At 36.6% G+C, this 17,826-nt stretch overlaps 1 protein-coding gene across 11 annotated transcripts in view; it reads right to left on the minus strand.

Annotated features, from left to right (window-relative positions):
* FRY (FRY microtubule binding protein) overlaps positions 1-17,826 on the minus strand; it is a 426,749-nt gene that overhangs the window by 158,869 nt on the left and 250,054 nt on the right. For all 11 annotated transcript variants that reach the window (XM_032403234.1, XM_032403231.1, XM_032403233.1 and 8 more), the window contains 5 exons: positions 11,727-11,866; positions 7,607-7,697; positions 7,305-7,384; positions 7,109-7,189; positions 1,430-1,598 (listed from right to left, as the gene is read on the minus strand). In XM_032403234.1, the coding sequence (XP_032259125.1) occupies positions 1,430-1,598; positions 7,109-7,189; positions 7,305-7,384; positions 7,607-7,697; positions 11,727-11,866 (561 nt within the window). The remainder of the gene's footprint in view (positions 1-1,429; positions 1,599-7,108; positions 7,190-7,304; positions 7,385-7,606; positions 7,698-11,726; positions 11,867-17,826) is intronic.

The following is a 17,826-nucleotide window of genomic DNA, read 5'->3' on the forward strand; positions in this document are numbered from 1 at the left end:
GAGGGCAAGCAAGGGGAGCGGCAGGCAGAGGGAGAGGGAGAAGCAGGCTCCCCGTTGAGCAGGGAGCCCGATGCAGGGCTCGATCCCAGGATGCTGGGATCATGACCTGAGCTGAAGGCAGACGCTTAACTGGCTGAGCCACCCAGCACCCCCACAATTGTATTTATCACCACAATTAAATTTAGAACCTTTTCATTATCCTCCAGAGAAACTTTGTGCTCTTTAGCAGTCATTTCCAACCTCTCTATCCACACTCCCTTCCTCTAAACCCTATGCAACCACCAATCTACTTTCTGTCTCCATGAATTTGCCTATTCTGGACATTTCATATAAATAGAATCATGTAATATGCGGCCTTTTGTGTCTGACTTCTTTTATTTAGCATTATATTTTCAAGGTACATCCATGTTGTAGCATGTATCAGATCTTCATTCCTTTTTATGGCCAAATAATATTCCCTTATATGGATATACCACATTTTGTTTATCTATTCATCAGTTGATGAACACTTGGGCCGTATTCACTTTTTTGTTATTATGAATAATGCTGCTATGAACATTTGCATTCAAGTTTTTGTGTGAATGTATATTTTCACTTCTCTTGGATATATCCCTAGAAACGTGGAATTGCTGGATTACATAGCAATTCTAGATTTAACCCCTGAGGAACTGTCAAACTGTTTTCCAAAGTTGTTATGCCATTTTATATTCCCACCAGCAGTGTACGAGGGTTCCAATTTCTCTACATCCTTACCCACACTTGCTATTATCTGTCTTTTTGATCATAGCCATTTTAGTGGGTATGAACTAGTACAGCCTATATGCCTAATCCCTCTATCTAAGCTCTTCATTGACAAAGAACCTCACTAAACCTAGTTCACAGCAGTATTAAAGAAAGTTTTATAAATTCTAATAGAGCCACATGTTCTGCAAAATCCACATTAGCAACAATTCTTTTGTTAGTACATAATGAGAAACACTGCATAATTGACACCTAAACCATATGTACGGTTTGGTTGATTTTTAAAAAACTGATTCTCTTTTATAGTAGGAATAGAAAGTTTTCTGCATTATTTAAAGTTCTGATGCCTATGAATGTTAACATAGCCACCTCAATGCTATCAATTATAAAAAGCAAAAAAATCAGTGATCAACATGTAGCTGATGAGTCAAAAAGAGAAAAAAGCCAACCAGTAAGACATTCCACTATACACCCTACTTCAAAGGTGATAGGAAAGTTTAAAAGTGAAATTATCTGGCTGCAACTCTATTATTTGGTTACAAAGCACGTTATGCATTACTGAGGAAAAAGTAGGACTTTCTCCACATTGTCAAGTGAATGGGCTTTCACATTCCAAGTCAGTCATTCTGATGAAGGGAGCTGTTCAGGTTGATAGCCCTTTGGTTCTCCTGCCCAAGATATTACCTACCTGCATAAACTGAAGAGAAGCCTCGAAGTCCTCCACTGGATACATCTTAATTCGAAAGAACTTCATCCCCATTATCAAGCTGATAATGCTCTGAACAACATACGGGCTCTGCTCTTTGTGCCGTAATTCCTTGAGTTCTGCCATAAATTTCTTCTTTACAGCAGGGAATCTAAGAAGAGAACATGAGTGGTTTATCAAATAATGGGTATGAAAGTGACTATAATGGAGGCCTCCAGCATCTAGGAGTAACAGGGCACAGTGACAGGAGTCCTTTGAATCAGTTGAAGTACATGGCTGTCATTTTGTAAGGATTTCCTATTGGGGATTTGGTAAAGAGTACAATCTTCTCCTTTCTTCTCTTATTCTATAAGATGCTCAGCATTTCCTTCAGTCAGGGAGAAGATTCAGGGTTATTTAGACCCTCTCAAAATGGCCTCGCTGTTAAACTGAGCATGACAAAAAGCTCCATTTCCTCAGGCTGGGCAATTTCCAACATATTTGCAGACCCCAAGGGCCTAAAGTATCTCTAACTGTAAGCATCTGAGCAATAGCACAGGCCTGCTATCTCTGACAATGACAGCAAATCATGCCAAGAAATCATCCTAATACATTTCCAGAGTTTTCTATTGTTGTTTCTTTTATACTTTTAGGTTAATAATCATTGAAAAAAATACTTTTAGGTTGTAAGAAAATCCAATGATGAAAGAATTCAAATCAAATCTAAAAGATGAATAAGCTTTTTCTACACACACGAGATGTTACAACTAAAAAGACACAGTCTGCAAGGAACTTAAGGCGTCTGTATTGCCTAACAGTAAAATATTAATAACTAATAGTATTAATTACTACAACATTATCATATAGGATTATAAAAAAGAATAGATCCTAAGAGGTTGGAAAATAGTAGCAGATCTGCAAAGTACCCAAGGTAGAGAAACATACACATAAAAGTTATCCCAACTATTTCTGAAATGGCTGGTTAAAAGAAAAAGGAAAGCATTCTAAAATTCATTGTGTTTTGCTTCCTGAGATGATTAGCCTGAGGTTCTAGAGATGTGAAAAGGTCATTTAGGAGCAAGGCATGATTAAAGAGGGCTATTATGATCATAAAAGTTAAAGGCCAACTAACAGAATCCTGGAAGGTTGAAACGACTCTTGACAGCTCAAGGTAGAAACCTGAGGACAAATAAAGTAGGTGGTAAACATGAAGCTATTATTTCACCAGAAGGCAGTACAAGAGGGCCATGATTGGTAAGTTGGTGTCAGAGACGTGGCGACAGCTGGTCCTTTTCTCGTTCTTGGCTCCAGTGCAGGAGGGTACGTGGTGCTCGTTTGGGAATAATTGGTTAAAACTATATTTTTCTAAACCAATTTACAGATTTTTCTTCTTGTCTGCTACATATATTTCACAATAAAAGAGGTTTTTAAGAAGGCAATGGAAGAGAAAATATAAAATCCAAATTCCAATGTCATCTTAAACTACTTCTTATAGAGTAGGAAATAATGTGATGCTGAGGACGGAGACGATGACAGCTATAAGCAGACATCCAGCACCTACGATATGCCAAGCAAAGTTCAGTGAACCTTGCATTTTATCGTCACGATCATGTAATCCTCACTTGAGCAGAGGACTATTATCATACCCTTTTTACAGAAAAGGAACTTGAGGCTGAGACTTCTTAATCTGATAAAGTCGCACAGCTGGTAGGTGGCAGAGCCAGAATTTCAAGCCAAATGTCTGGCTCTAGAGTCCCTACGCTTAATCTCTGTGCCATGTTTTGTCTGGACCAGTGGTTCTCAAAGTCCCCCAGATCAGCAGCAGCAGCCCTGCTTGGGAATTTATGCAAAACACTCCTTATTGGCCCACGCCACACCTACCAAATAAGAAACGCTGGGGCTGAGTTCCAGGACTCTTGTTTAACAAGCCCCAGAGGTGATTCTGCTGTGCTCAAGGTTATGAAGCACCAGTCTGGACTAGGAATAACGATAAGGTATATTTGTAAGGTGGTTTATATTTTCTGCACATTATACTCTTACATTTTTACCTTCGCAACAATCCACTGAGTCAGGCAGTGAACGCATTTCCATTTTACAAATGAAGAAACAGATGTGGAAGATCAACATGACAAAGAAGACTCAAACCCAGGTCTTCTGACACAAATTCCAGGAATTTCCACTGTACTCCAGCTGCCTTACATTGTCATGAACTACGAAATACAGTCACTGCCTTAAGAACAGTGTACAGTTTGGGAAGATAAAGCAATGTAGAATTGACCATGAACCATGCAAATAATAATAATAATAATAAATAAGATTATAATCATTAATTTATAAATAATCATTATGATCATTATTTATAAAATTAATTATTATGATTAACTATTATTTATATTATTGAATATTTATAAGATTAATTATTATATAATAATATATAGTAATAATATAATAACATAATTTAATAATAATATATTAATTATTATTTGTGAGGTGTGTTGGCTAGTGCCCGACCCTTTGCTGGGATCTCACTGATCCTTCCGGGAGATGGAATGGTCAGGCCAGATCACTTTCTCATATTTCACATTGCCTTTTATGAGAATAATACACTTAAAGAGTCTCCAGGGCATAGGAGAATGAAAGGGCTCTTCCCAGCTGGATAATTAGTGGAGATTTCTGGGGATTTGAGTTGGGGCAAAGGCTGAGTCTTTAGGCAGAGATGATAAAGGGTGGGAGGCAGAGATGGTGTGCAAAGCAATGGGAACGACACTTTTAATCAAGGTTATAAAAATTTATTAATTCTCAACTGGATTTTTAAAAATTATATTTTTATTCAAGTTATTCCCAAACACTAAAAAAACTTACCAAGGATTTTAATTTTGAAATGTGAAAGCTTAAAAGGAAAAAGTAATCTTACAGGTTAGAGTTATATTGTCTTAAAGACTGTATGATACTTAGGAAAGTTTGTTTTCTATCCCTAATCCATGACTAAAACAAGGAACAGTAGGAGAGGGCAGGTTACTTGTATAACTTACTAGTTCAACATTCTCACGAGTGGGTGGCTGACAGTCTATTTATTTTTCATGGAAGAATAAATATGGCTATCTTTTACTTTTAAAAGTCCCAGATGACTTAAACATACTATTTTAGCATTAAAAAAAAAATCCCAAAATCTACTTGCACTTAAAATCTATTTTTCCATAAAATAATTTTAGGGAAAAATTAATTCATTTTCAGTGACTGTGCCTTTAGTGTTTTGTGCTGTCTTTAGTAAATACAGTAACTAAATGATTGCTCAGTCTTTGGTATACTAGAACATCCATATAAAAATAAACTGCTTTGAAATGTTGAGTATATATTATAAAAGTGAGAGTTTAAGAATATATACATTATGATTGTATCACATAAAGAGAAAGTAATTTTGAAATCTATGTATCTTAGAGGCCATTATCACTATTTAAATAAATACACCAGATTTTAACCAAAAAAAACTTACCTTAAAAAAAGTCAAACTTTAACTTAACTGACTTTCAAAACATCAACACTTTGGGTAAACATCACTAAATAGCAAAATCTTTTTCCCTTAATGATAGGAATTAAGTGCATTATCATTGGTAAGATCAAAAACAGTGATTTTGCTAAAACTTAAAGACTAATACTAAGCATTAATAACTAAAGTCATAATGAAGAAAATATTTCATATGCATTACCACTGGGAGCTAGATGTAAAGTCTAAAATTAGAAATGTTATATTACTCAAGTTTAGCACCCTGTACTAGATAAGCATACGTCCTTTTTTCCCCCCCTGAGAAAAAAGGAAACAGTACTTTTTTAAGGCAATGACAAGTAATGTTTCTGGCATACTCACGGAAAGGAAGCGATGTGATAATTTGGATTATGACACCAGTTTAAGATTGTACTATCTATTAATAAAGGTTATCTATACATTGACTGGTTGAGAATATATCATTATGATCACTATACACTACTGTAGTTACTATAAGAAGCCACTGACCAAGGGGTTCTCTTATGAATGGAAAGTATTGGAGCATTGTCCAAATTGAGACATTTCATATACCCGACTATTGCCGAATTGGGACAAATACTGACATCATGGAAATTAAAACAAGCCATGGTTGGCAAGAAAACACTGGCTTGGCGGATCATATAAATCTGACCTAATATGGAAATTCCTATAACCTTAGAATGTGGCTTAGTTATGACATTGTTTTTCAGTTCATTCACAACCAACTCAAAATCACTATTGCTAAGGAAGCTCATTCTACAGTAACCAATATTGTTATGCATAGTTCACAAAAACTAAGAAAAACACAAAAAGCCATTTTTGGCAAATTAAATTTTCCAAATGATAGTATAAGAGAATTGGGCTGGGATAATTACAGAAGGAATTACACAGGAATATGTTGAGATTTTCAGGGTTTGACACAAATGAGCCAAATACATATCAATAACTCATTTTTCTGATCTTTTCTAGGAACGGGGTTGATACATGTGAATCAACCTGCTAGGTAATTAAAGCTTCTCCCTTTAAAATGCCAATACTTTTTATCATTCAATTACAATAAAAAGAGATGTATTGGGCTTTTTTTTCTTGATGACTCATGAACCACAATTATGACAATGGGCTGCAATAAAAGTCAGTATATAATCTCATGCAAAATGGCCCAGATAACACTATTGTTTAGTTCTCAACTATATATAGTTGAGATGAATAGATAAACCAGGTTTAATAAGTCACACCGAAGAATTTTGGGGGTCTGTTTCCTGAGTTCTTGTCTGGGTTTTCACTAGGTAAGGTTGCTGAGTAAGTACTTTTTTACAAAATTTTGTTTTTTTATAAACTGGGCATTTCCATGCTATTAAGTTAGGAAGTTCCATCTCTTGGAGATAAAAATCTCCTTCTGAGGATTGCATTTCACAAGCATCAGGGCATCACTGTTGCTTTATTAAGCTCACCTCTTGGCCTGTATTCATATTTTGTCTCTGGCTCATTTTGCTTAACCTTGGCATTCAGGATTTTGCCTGATTTGCCTCAGGGTTGAATAAGATGAAGATGGGTGAATAAGGTGTGACATCACTTTTGGAAGAAGTATATTATTGCTAATAGTCTAACACCACTTTGTTCTATCCTGCTAAGTAGTGTTATGGGGCCAGATAAATTTAGCAATGAGAATTTTCCTCTGACTTGTTTCCATGACAGAGTCTGGGACATTTTTAGCTCAGCTGAATTAAGTAAGGTCTATAGTAGAGGGACATTCTAGAATGGAATTTTCCCATTCACAGATGATATATATCGTAACTACCCACTCATGGAATATAGAAAACAAAACTTCTAAAACTGGTAAACTTCTTTGGAATATTTGGGCAGAGAGAAAAGTAATTTGGTTAGTCCATTTCTTTCTTTGATGCAGTAGTCTGGAACTCATGGACTCCTGGTAGGACCTGGCCCAACTGCCAGGTAAAAAAGACTATGGAGAAAACAACTGAAAACAGACATGGTACTTGCTTTGAGGGAGCTTTTAGTCAGTTTCAGAGACATGGTACCCATCGCAAAAAGGAGCCTAGCTCTCTGCTAGCTCACACACAGCCCCTTCCTGAGAGCGGGGCTAGGCTGCAGTAGAAAAGGCACTCAAGTTCTTATGGTAAAGGACTGAGTTCACTTACTTAGCTTGCGCCAACACGCCAATGACTTCCGCATACAGGTCTGCCACAATGTGCATATTGCCAGTGTTAGGACCAAGGTACCTAAATAAGATATGATTAGACAAGTGAGGGGTCCCCCATCATCTAAAAAGAGCACACTTGTTTTAGATTTAAGTACCCCACTTCTTCAAAATTCTAAAGAGAAAAATTACTTTACCCTTCTTTGTACTTAAAGTGCTTGAAAGCCAAGTTAATAACGTCATGTATTAGACTGTCTATTACAGGATGAAGTGGAATCTGAAAAGAAAAAAAAAGATGGCTTTTAACTTGGAAGGGAATATTAAGGGTCAAATCAGTAACAGTACTTCTGGTAACTATATATGGCCTTTAGCAATCCATAAACATAATTCACATGACCCAGTATTTGAAATTCATGAACAATTTAAAACTTAGATTTTAAAAACATAAGTAGCTTTCAGATAAATCTTATCTAAAAGGAACATTAAATTACTGACCTACCTGTTTCAAAACTTCTATTAATACTAAAGAAAAAATAAAATCAATGGCGAGGTCCCGTCTTTCCATTAAATAATCTCGCTGTTGTTCATCACTGTAAAATTTAAAATATTCACATTCAGTGGCATTGAAGATATTCTCGGAGTGATACAATTCACCAAACATCAAGGGCTCATTCTCAATGGACTGCAAACCAATTCTGCTATTATGAGATTACAGTGGTAAATATATGCTAACACTTACTATCAGTGAGTGAGGTGTAGGGAACTCACATAGGAACAGAATATCTGACTTCAAATTTCAACTTTTCAGCCACGTCAACTTGAGTAGCTACTTGTGAATCTACAACCTCATTCAATGGACTTTCTTTATTTTTATAAAGATTTTATTTATTTATTTGAGAGAGAGAGATGAGAGAGAGAGAGATCACAAGCAGGGGGAGGGGCAGAGGGAGAAGCAGGCTCCCCACTAAGCAGGGAGCCTGAGGCAGGGCTCGATCCCAGGACTGTGGGATCATGATCTGACCTGAAGGCAGATGCTTAACAAACTGAGTCACCCAGGACTTTCTGGAATTCTATCATCTGTGGAATGGATACAGACCCAGCGCAGGGTTGCCATACTGGAGGTGGTTATTGAGAAGCTCCTGTGAAAGAAGCTACACAATGTAGGAAACAATAAGGACAGAATATGATTATCAGCTACAGGAGGATTACGGAGGGTGGAGAGAGGTTAGGAATCACTTTTCTTTTTTTGTTTCCATGCCTCTTTCCTCTTGACCTTCTGTCTCTTGAGATTTATGAACGAAGAAGTGAAGGGGCAGTAGGACAGAGAATGGTTATAAAGCAGGTGGAAGAAGAGGTAGGAAGAGGCAAAGTGGAGTCATTTGAACTCACTCAAAAGTTAGGGAGCAGAATTGGCACTGTCAGAAGGACAGAAATGTCAGTCCACCCCCACCCCCATCCCCACTCCCAACCCCCGGTGCTGCCTACCTAACATACTAACTGAGGGCTAATTTGGAATTGAACCAAGAAAGACAAATGACGTGATTGCAGAGACCCCAGCACAGAACTATGGCTAAGAGCATTGGCTTTGGTATGGAACAGTCCTGGGTTAAAATGATGCCTCTTCTATTTACCAGTAATTGCTCCATCTACAAAATGGGAATAATAATAGTAATTACAGAAAGGTCTGCTTGAGTATTAAATTAGACAAAGTGTGTAATATATTTAGCATGGTCTCCTGACACGGAACTGCTCAATACTTGCATATTAAGGAAAGGCCATAGAGAAAGGATGACCAGATTTGGGTTTGTCATGCAGGTCTGTTTAAAATAAATCAAGAATATTATAAATAGGGAATGTTCTTCTCTTCAGTCAATGGGAATGAGAAGAAAGGACGGTGATATTTAAGATCTAAAAAAGAACTTCTGAAGAAGCTCTGTAACCTGGAGCAAGTCAAATGAAGGCTGGTGAATCACAGAACGGGTTAACAAGGGAGGCTGCAGCTGTAACTCTCAAGGAGAAATGTATGGACAGGGTAGGAACTCATTCACTCAGGATCACTGTGAATGGTCCTGCGGAGAGGAAGAGCACTGGCCCAAACCATCTATCTGAAGTCCTTCAGGACCCACTAGACCTGGAAAGAGCTTCTGCCAGCTGGAGGAGAATTGCATGAAAAAAGAGAACATTCAAGAGTCTGACCTGGAGATTATATCATGGAATAAGTATATAAGAAGTTTGAAGACCGAAAGGAAGGAGAGCTTTCAAAGATGGCCAGCAGCAGTAGACAGAAAATTGTTGTGTTGGATGGCCAACAAGGATCTTTAAAAGGGGCCAGAGGGCCTTGAGAAAGTAGCAGTTCTTGGCAGGGAAAAAAAAAACTTTAAACCCCTGATTCTATTTAATAAGTCAATTTATGCTTTCAAATAAAAGTAAGATCTATACTTTTCCAATAATGAATTCAACTTTATTGCTGGTTTGAGGTCTAACTGCCAGGAGCCGGCAGCATTTGACAAATTTATTTGGCAGTCAAAATGTTGATGTTATACTAATCTTAGAAATTGTAACCCTAGTACACATCTGTCACATTTGACTGTTTTCGGTTGCTTATGCTTCTCTCTAAAGTTCCTCTTTTCTTTTTTTCTAGTAACAGAAACTCGCATTATTATCTACATCATGCTCTAGACACCCTCATTCTTTTGGCTTTCTCCCAAACACACATTCTTATTTTGAACTCCCAAATGTTAATTAAATGCTGCTGAGTTGAATTTCACTGTCCTGATGCCATGTTTGATCTTGACAATTACTCTCATCTCCTAAAAACAATCAGTAACCTGATTTTTAAAATATTATTTTCCAATCCATAAAGAAATAAATTCATGAGAAGAAAATAATTCATGAAAATAAATTGTTTTAGTAACTACATTCTGACAAAACAGAGAAACAAAACTAAGACTCAATTAATTCAACTCACTAAAACGGCCCCATTCCTCACCCCCCAGGAAAAGTTTAATATCTGTTTATAAACTAACATGTAATATGGGAAGAATAATAAAATGATACCACTAATTAATTAATTAATTTTTAAAAAAAGATTTTATTTATTTATTTGAGAGAGAACACACAAACGGGGGGAGCAGCAGAGGGAGAAGGATAAGCAGACTCCCCAGTGAGCATGAAGCCAGACATGGGCTCAATCCCAGGGCCCTGGGATCACGACCTGAGCCAAAGTCAGACACTTAACCGACTGAGCCACCCAGGCACCCCTAACACCATTAATTTAGTAATTACACAGTCTGAACCATTTTCAGACACAGAATTAAGATTTTACCTTTAAAATTTGATACATCAAAAAATATGTGTAAGAAGAGACTGCTAATTAGTGTGGGGTTTCTTTTTGGAGAGCTGAACTATTCTGGAATTAGTAGTGATGACTGCACAACCTTGTGAATATACTAAAAACAGAACTACACAGTTTAAAAGAATGAATTTTGCCATGTGTACATTATATTGCAATAAAAAGTTCCCTCTCTTCAACTAAAAAAAAATGATTCAATACGAAAAAGTTATTCATTTCTCTCCCAAACAAGATGATAAATAAATGACTGAATCTTGCATAAACTCGAGCATATTATAAAATGAAATTACAAGTTTGGATGAAATGTAATTCATTTCATGACATTGAGAAGTGGATATTTTAAAAAAAAGTATTAGAAGTGTCAAGAAAAATGAGAGATAAATCACAAGAAGTAGTTAATATCTGATTTTCTGAATGATTCATTTCCATTTATTCTCTTTAAAAATGCATAATCAATTCATACAGAGAAGTCTGTTTTAAAATAATTTTTAAAAGGTAAATATAGCACACTTTCTTATATTTACTTATATTTCAAACATATGAATTACATATATTTACATAAATGTTTGGGGGATGCACATTCATTTGACAGTACAAGAATCTTAAATTTCACGGTTGCTACAGTGTTTCTATAGCAGCAAGTCCCACTTTTCAAATCCATAAGAGAAGGGGAGCACATAATAAACAAACAAAATTCTCAGCTGCAAGGGAAGTTGGAGATGGTGTAATCTGACTTCCCTGTTTTGCTTGTGAAGAGACTAAAGTAGAGAGAGGTGGTGAGTTGCCCAAAGTCCCAGGGCTAATTTGTGGCAGCTCCAGGCCTACTGCTGATGTCCCACCCTGCCTCCTCCCCACCTGGGCACCCTGGGCACTCAAAGTTACTAGCAGGGACGAGGCGGCATCATGCAGGGCCTGCAACAGCCCTTCTGCTTTTAGGGTATACACTGGAAGAGACAGGGCTCAGGAAAGAAGCAGACACAAGGGTAACTCAGGGCCCTTTACACCTGCCCCATCAATGTCAAAATAAGGCTGAATATGTCTTTTCAACCTGTGACAGGTGGCCATGACTAGTACTCCCACTGCTAGACAGCCCCTCTCCCCCTGCCCCCTGCAGCACCTGCTAGGTATCCATGTACAGACAGGCAGATTTAGATGATGCATAAATTCCATTTTGATTTATGTTTCTGGAAGGAAGGAAGGAAGGAAGGAAGGAAGGAAGGAAGGAAGGAAGGGAGAACCTCATAATTCCTACACAAAAGAAATGTACCTTTTTGATTTATTGCTTGTTCTTGGCCTGTATTCATGTGATTCATCCTCAATGCCATTTTGTCTTTTATACCAGTCAAATAATGTACGCAGAATGGAAGGCAGGCAGTATTCAGAAAGGGAGCTCATTGAGTTGATGACCTACAGAGAAAAACAGGTGATAAAAAGGCTTTGGTGGCCCTGCCAATTACTGAGAAACTTTTCATTTAACAAATAACTCCAAGCTATATTCACCATAAAACCTTATTTATCACATCTTTCCTTTAATAATCTTTATTAGTACATTCCCAAGGGCCCAAATCTCTTAATGTTGACAGATGTTCCTTATATTATAATTTTATGGTTCAAGAAAGTTAATTACTTTGACTTCCTTTCATTCTAGAAATCAGATGTTAATTGCATACAGGTTATTCATGGACTGCAGAGAAATTATCTTCCCATACTCTCTAAGAAGTATAGTGCCTTGTACTCCTTAAGTCTCAAAAATGCTTGTTTAAATAAATATTTTAATTAACACAATTACATTAGTCGCTTAAGTGAAATAAAAAAATCTAGCTCCCAAACAAATAACCTAAGTGGTAATACAATGTATGGGTTTCTGCCAATAATCACTCATCCACTCATCTGAGTTATGACCCAAATTAGACTCAAGACATGAGCCAGGAGCAAAAATTTCCTATGTATCACCTTAAAGGCAAACTACTGCTCTCTTTTTCAAACAACAAACATATCTTTGATAGAGAGTTATTTTAATTTCCTTATCTGGAAAGATTTGTGATCTTTTATTAATTATCATGAGAAAAGGAACCTCAATTGATATCTCTTACCATGTGCAAAAATTAATTTAAAAAATCATACTACAAAAACTTAAAGCTATGAAACTTCTGAAGAAAACACAGGAGAAAATCTTTGTGACTCTGGGCTAACCAAGGATTTCTTAGGTAACACACCAGGAGCAAACTCCATGACAATTTGATCCTGAACGTCATCAAAATTAAAAGCTTCTGTTCTGGGGATGATTCAATCAATCAAGGATGGTTCGCTATTCACAAATCAATCAACGTGATACACCACATTAACCAAATGAAGGATACAAAGTCATACAATCATCTCAATAGATCATACTCAATGGTGAAAAACTGAGAGCTTTTCCTTTAAAATCAGGAACAATACAAGGATGTCCACTGTTACCACTTTTATTCAACATAGTACTGCATGTCCTAGGCACAGCAATCAGACAAGAAAAAGAAATAAAAGGCATCCAAATTGGTAAGAAAGAAGTAAAACTGTCACTATTTGCAGATGACACGATACTATACACATATATATAAAAGTTATATATACATATAATATATATATATTATATGTATATAAAACTCTAAAGACTGCCAAAAAACTATTAGAAGCAATAAACGAATTCAGTAAAGTCACAGGATACAAAATTAATACGCAGAAATCTGTTGCATTTCTATACACTAATAACAAAGTAGCAGAAAGAGAAATTATGAAAACAATTCCATTTACAATTGCACCAAACAGAATAAAATGCCTAGGAATAAGTTTAACCAAGACCTGAACTCTGATAACTATTAAGACATTGACAGAAGAAACTGAAGAAGACACAAAGGAAAGATATTTCATCTTCATGGATTGGAAGAATTAATATTGTTACAACGTCCATACTACCCAAACCAATCTACAGATTGAAGGCAATTCTTATCAAAATACCAACAGCATTTTTCACAGAACTAGAATAAATAATACTCAAATTTATATGGAACCTTAAAAGACCCTGAATGGTCAGAGCAATCTTGAAAAAGAAGAACAAAACTGGAGGTATCACAATCCCAGATGTGAAGATATACTACAAAGCTCTATGTAGTACTGGCATAAAAACAGACACATAAGATCAATGAAACAGAATAGGGAGCTCAGAAATAAACCCACGCATATATGGTCAATTAATCAATGACAAAGGAGGCAAGAATACAAAACGGGAAAAGACAGTCTCCTCAATAAATGGTGTTGATGTTGGGAAAACTGGAAAGTTACACACAAAAGAATGAAACTGGACCAGTTTCTTATACTTTCTCACACAAAAATAAACTCAAATTAGATGAAAGACACCTAAATGTGAGACAGAAAACCATAAACCTCCTAGAAGAAAACATAGGCAGTAACTTCTCTAACATCAGCCGTGGCAACATTTTTCTAGATATATCTCCTCAGGCAAGGGAAACAAAAGCAAAACTAAACTAGTGGGACTAAACCAAAATAAATAGCTTTTGCATAATGAAGGACACCATCAACAAAACGAGAAGGCAACCTACTGAATAGCAGAAGATATTTGCAAGTGACATATCTGATAAGGAGTTAATATCCAAAATATATTAAAAAAACTTAATACAACTCAACACCAAAAACTCCCCCCAAAAATCCAATTAAAAATGGACAGAGGACTTAAGCCAACTTTTTCTTCCCAAAGAAGACAAAGAGATGGCAAACAGACATATGAAAAGATGCTCAATATCACTAATTATCAAGGAAATGCAAATCAAAACCAATATAATATAATATAATATAATATAATATAATATAATATAATACCTTATATGTGTCAGAATGGCTAGAATCAAAAAGACAAGAAGTAACAAGTGTTGGTGAGGATGTGTCCAAAAGGGACCCACATGCACTGTTGGTAGGAATGCAAACTGATGCAGCCACCAAGATACAGAAGCAACCCAAGTATCCACCCGCAGGTGAATGGATACAGACGATGTGGTACATATATGCAATGGAATATTACTCAGCCATAAAAGAGAATGAAATATTGCCGTTTGCAACAACATGGATGGACCTAGAGAGTATTATGTTAAGTAAAATAAGACTGAAAAAGACAAATATTCTATGATTTCACTTATATGTGGAATCTGAAAAACAAAACAAACAAAAAGGAGAACCAGACCCATAAATACAGAGAACAAATTAAAGGTTGCCAGAGGGGCGGGGTTGGGGGATGTGCAAAATGGGCGAAGGGGATGGGAGCCACAGACTTCCAGCTATGCAATGAGTAAGTCGCGGGGATAAAAGGCACAGCCTAGGGAATCTAGTCAATGATATCGTATGTTGTACAGGGACAGATGGGAGCTACACTTGCGGTGAGCACAGCAGAATGTATAAACTTGTGGAATCACTAGGCTATTCACCAGAAACTAATGTAACATTGTGTGTCAACAATAGTTCAGTCAAAAAATTAAGAGCTTCTGCTTTTAGAAAGATACTGTCAAGAAACTGATGAAAAGACAGGCTGTAGACCCAGAGAAAATACTGGCAAACACCCCTCTGATAAAGGCTTTATAAACAGAACATGTAAACCTACAACGAGATACATTTTCACCACCTCATTTACAAACACAAATTCACAAAATTTCTTACAAGCAAATTATAACCCCCAGTGCCGATGAGACAGTGATTAAATAGGCATGTTCAAACACTACTGATAGATGAAAAAAATTGGCATAACCTATCTGGAAGGAAATTTGGAAATGCAGATCAAGAACCTAATAAAAGGCATTCTCAATAAGCCCATTCTTAGGAATTTAACTCAAATACATAATTAGAGGTGAGTAAGAATGTTCAGGACAACATTACATATTATACAAAAAAATGGGAACACCCTAAATGTCCAGCTATGTGTAAATGCCTTAATACAATGTGGAATAATGTGATGTAGATTATCTCTGAAACCATTAAAAGTCATTTCAAAAATATTTAATAATAATAAATGTTTATATAATGTTAAGTGGAAGAAGAATTTAAAAATCATTTAACTGGTAAGATTCCAACTCGGTGCAGACCCTACGGTAAGTATGCATATACAGAAAACACAACTTGGAGGAGATATACTGACATACTGAGGGTGCACATAGAAATCAGGAGGCCTCAGGACAGAGATCACTACAGGGAGAGGTAGGTGGGAGGTAAAGAGACATGTTTTACCTGGGCCTTTTATAGAAAGGGTAGAAATGAGAGATTAAGAGTCGAGAAAAAAGCTAAGCAAAGACTCAAAGGCAGGAAGCCTATGGTGATGAAGGTGCAAAATAATTGTTTGTTCATAATAATTACAGTGATTAATTTAATGAAGGTTTTGAGTGAACTGAGAGAAGAAATATTTGCCTGGTGTAGGGACTTTGGTATACTAGAGTAAAGAAAAATACTGTTGAAAATTTTAAGCTGAAACTAAATCATAGCAAGTATTTAATGCTAGTCTGAAGAATTTTAGTTTTCTTCTCTAGAAAATAGGAAGCCCCTAAAGATTTCTGAATAGGAAAATAAGCCCGTAGACATGTTGAGGAGGTTTAATTCAGCAGTGATGTGTAGGATGGACCAAAAGGGTCTGCCAACAGGGGTGGTTAGGAGCGTGCGCACGCGCGCACACACACACACTCTCACTCTCTCTCTCTCTTTCGAACTGAATGAGGTTATTGCAACAGTTCCAGGCACACAGTGATCACGGCTTGAGCCGGGAGGTGGCAGAAGAAATGGAAAACCTTAGTTAACTTAAAATGTTTCTGTAGTTAAGCAGGAGAGGCTTAACTTCTTTTTATAAAGGAACTAGAGCAAGGAGAGCTCAAGTGCTTCGTGTCAATGGGACTTTCCACTGTCAGCTTTAAAAGCAGCTCTAAGATTGAATGGGACAATTATGTGTTCTTCCTCAGATTCTCTTTCTTGAGAGCCTTATTTCTTGCTCTCTCTTACGATTATGGTTATAAGTACATACACAAAATTGTACATTATCTTTAGCTATGGTTTAATATCAGTTTTCAGAAATAAATAGGCTATTGCAGTCTGCCTGCCCTGTGAACATAATCACCAGTTTTTTTTAAATTGAAAAATTTCTATTTTTTTAAAAACAGCCCTCCCCCCACACACTGTAATATTCACAGCCACAACATATTTTCCCTTTGTTCCTGTGGATATAACAGTGGGAAATTTGGGGAGGAAAGCAAATTATGGCATGTCATGGGGGTAATTTACAAGTTCTCTCTAAAGTTACCCCAGCACAAGAAAGGGTACTTCCAATCACCACCATCTCATCTAATATTTTGAACTGGGAAATGAAGGGGGTTCCTCCCAGAGGGGGGAAAAAAAAATCAGAATTCAGAGTTCCTCACCACAGGTTAATACTGCCTTAATTATCGCATATGTAATAAAATCCCCAACCATCTACTATTGTATTTCAGTAATTTAAAAATACTTGTGTAAGTCTGGACGAGACTAAAGGAGACATGATGACTAAATATAAGGTGGTATCCTAGACAGTATCCTGGAACAGAAAAGAGCTATTCAGGAAAAAGAAATAAAATGCAAATACAGAATTCAGTTACTAATAATGTACCAACGTTGGATTCTTAGTTGTGACAAATATACATGGTAAGGAAAGGTGTTAATAAAGGAAACCGGGTGTGGGGAACCTGATAAGTGTCTGTACTATCTTTACACCTTTTCTGTAACTATTTACAAATAAAAAGTTTAATTAAAAAACACTTGTGTGGGATATTTACATGCTTCTGTTATTTACTACAGACCCATAAATGTGATATAAACCTATGTTTACCCCCTAATTATCTCTGGGTAGAGCACACAATGTTTAGTTACTTACACTTACTTAGGTGTAACCCACGTGCTCCATAGAGAACGTCAATAGTATTCTTTAAAGCTCAGCCATAATAATTTTTTCTACCCATTAAAGTCATCTCAAAGCCATTCTTGGTATTATATCTACTGGACATACTTTCCATGGCAAATATACTGAGACCATCTTAGAAGAGATGAAAGGTCAGGATGGGGTGGATGTGTTTTTTCCATCTCTCAGTTATAGCCCTTTTGAGTCCAGGCTTTCAGGAAGGAAGGGTGGAATTTGCAAAGACCTGGCCCTCAAAGCTCAGGAAGGGAGGAAGGTCTAGCTGGCTTCTTGGTTACTCAACTCCTTCATTTACGGGAAGCAGAGCCAATGGTGAGATGAATTCTAGCTCTGTGCTGCTGTTGAAAGGGGGCAGGCCCATTTACAAAGATGTTCTTGTTGCATTTAAATGATCATA

This window comes from Phoca vitulina, unplaced genomic scaffold (genome assembly GCF_004348235.1).
Source record: "Phoca vitulina isolate PV1807 unplaced genomic scaffold, GSC_HSeal_1.0 scaffold5, whole genome shotgun sequence".
NCBI classification, from domain to species: Eukaryota; Metazoa; Chordata; class Mammalia; order Carnivora; family Phocidae; genus Phoca; species Phoca vitulina.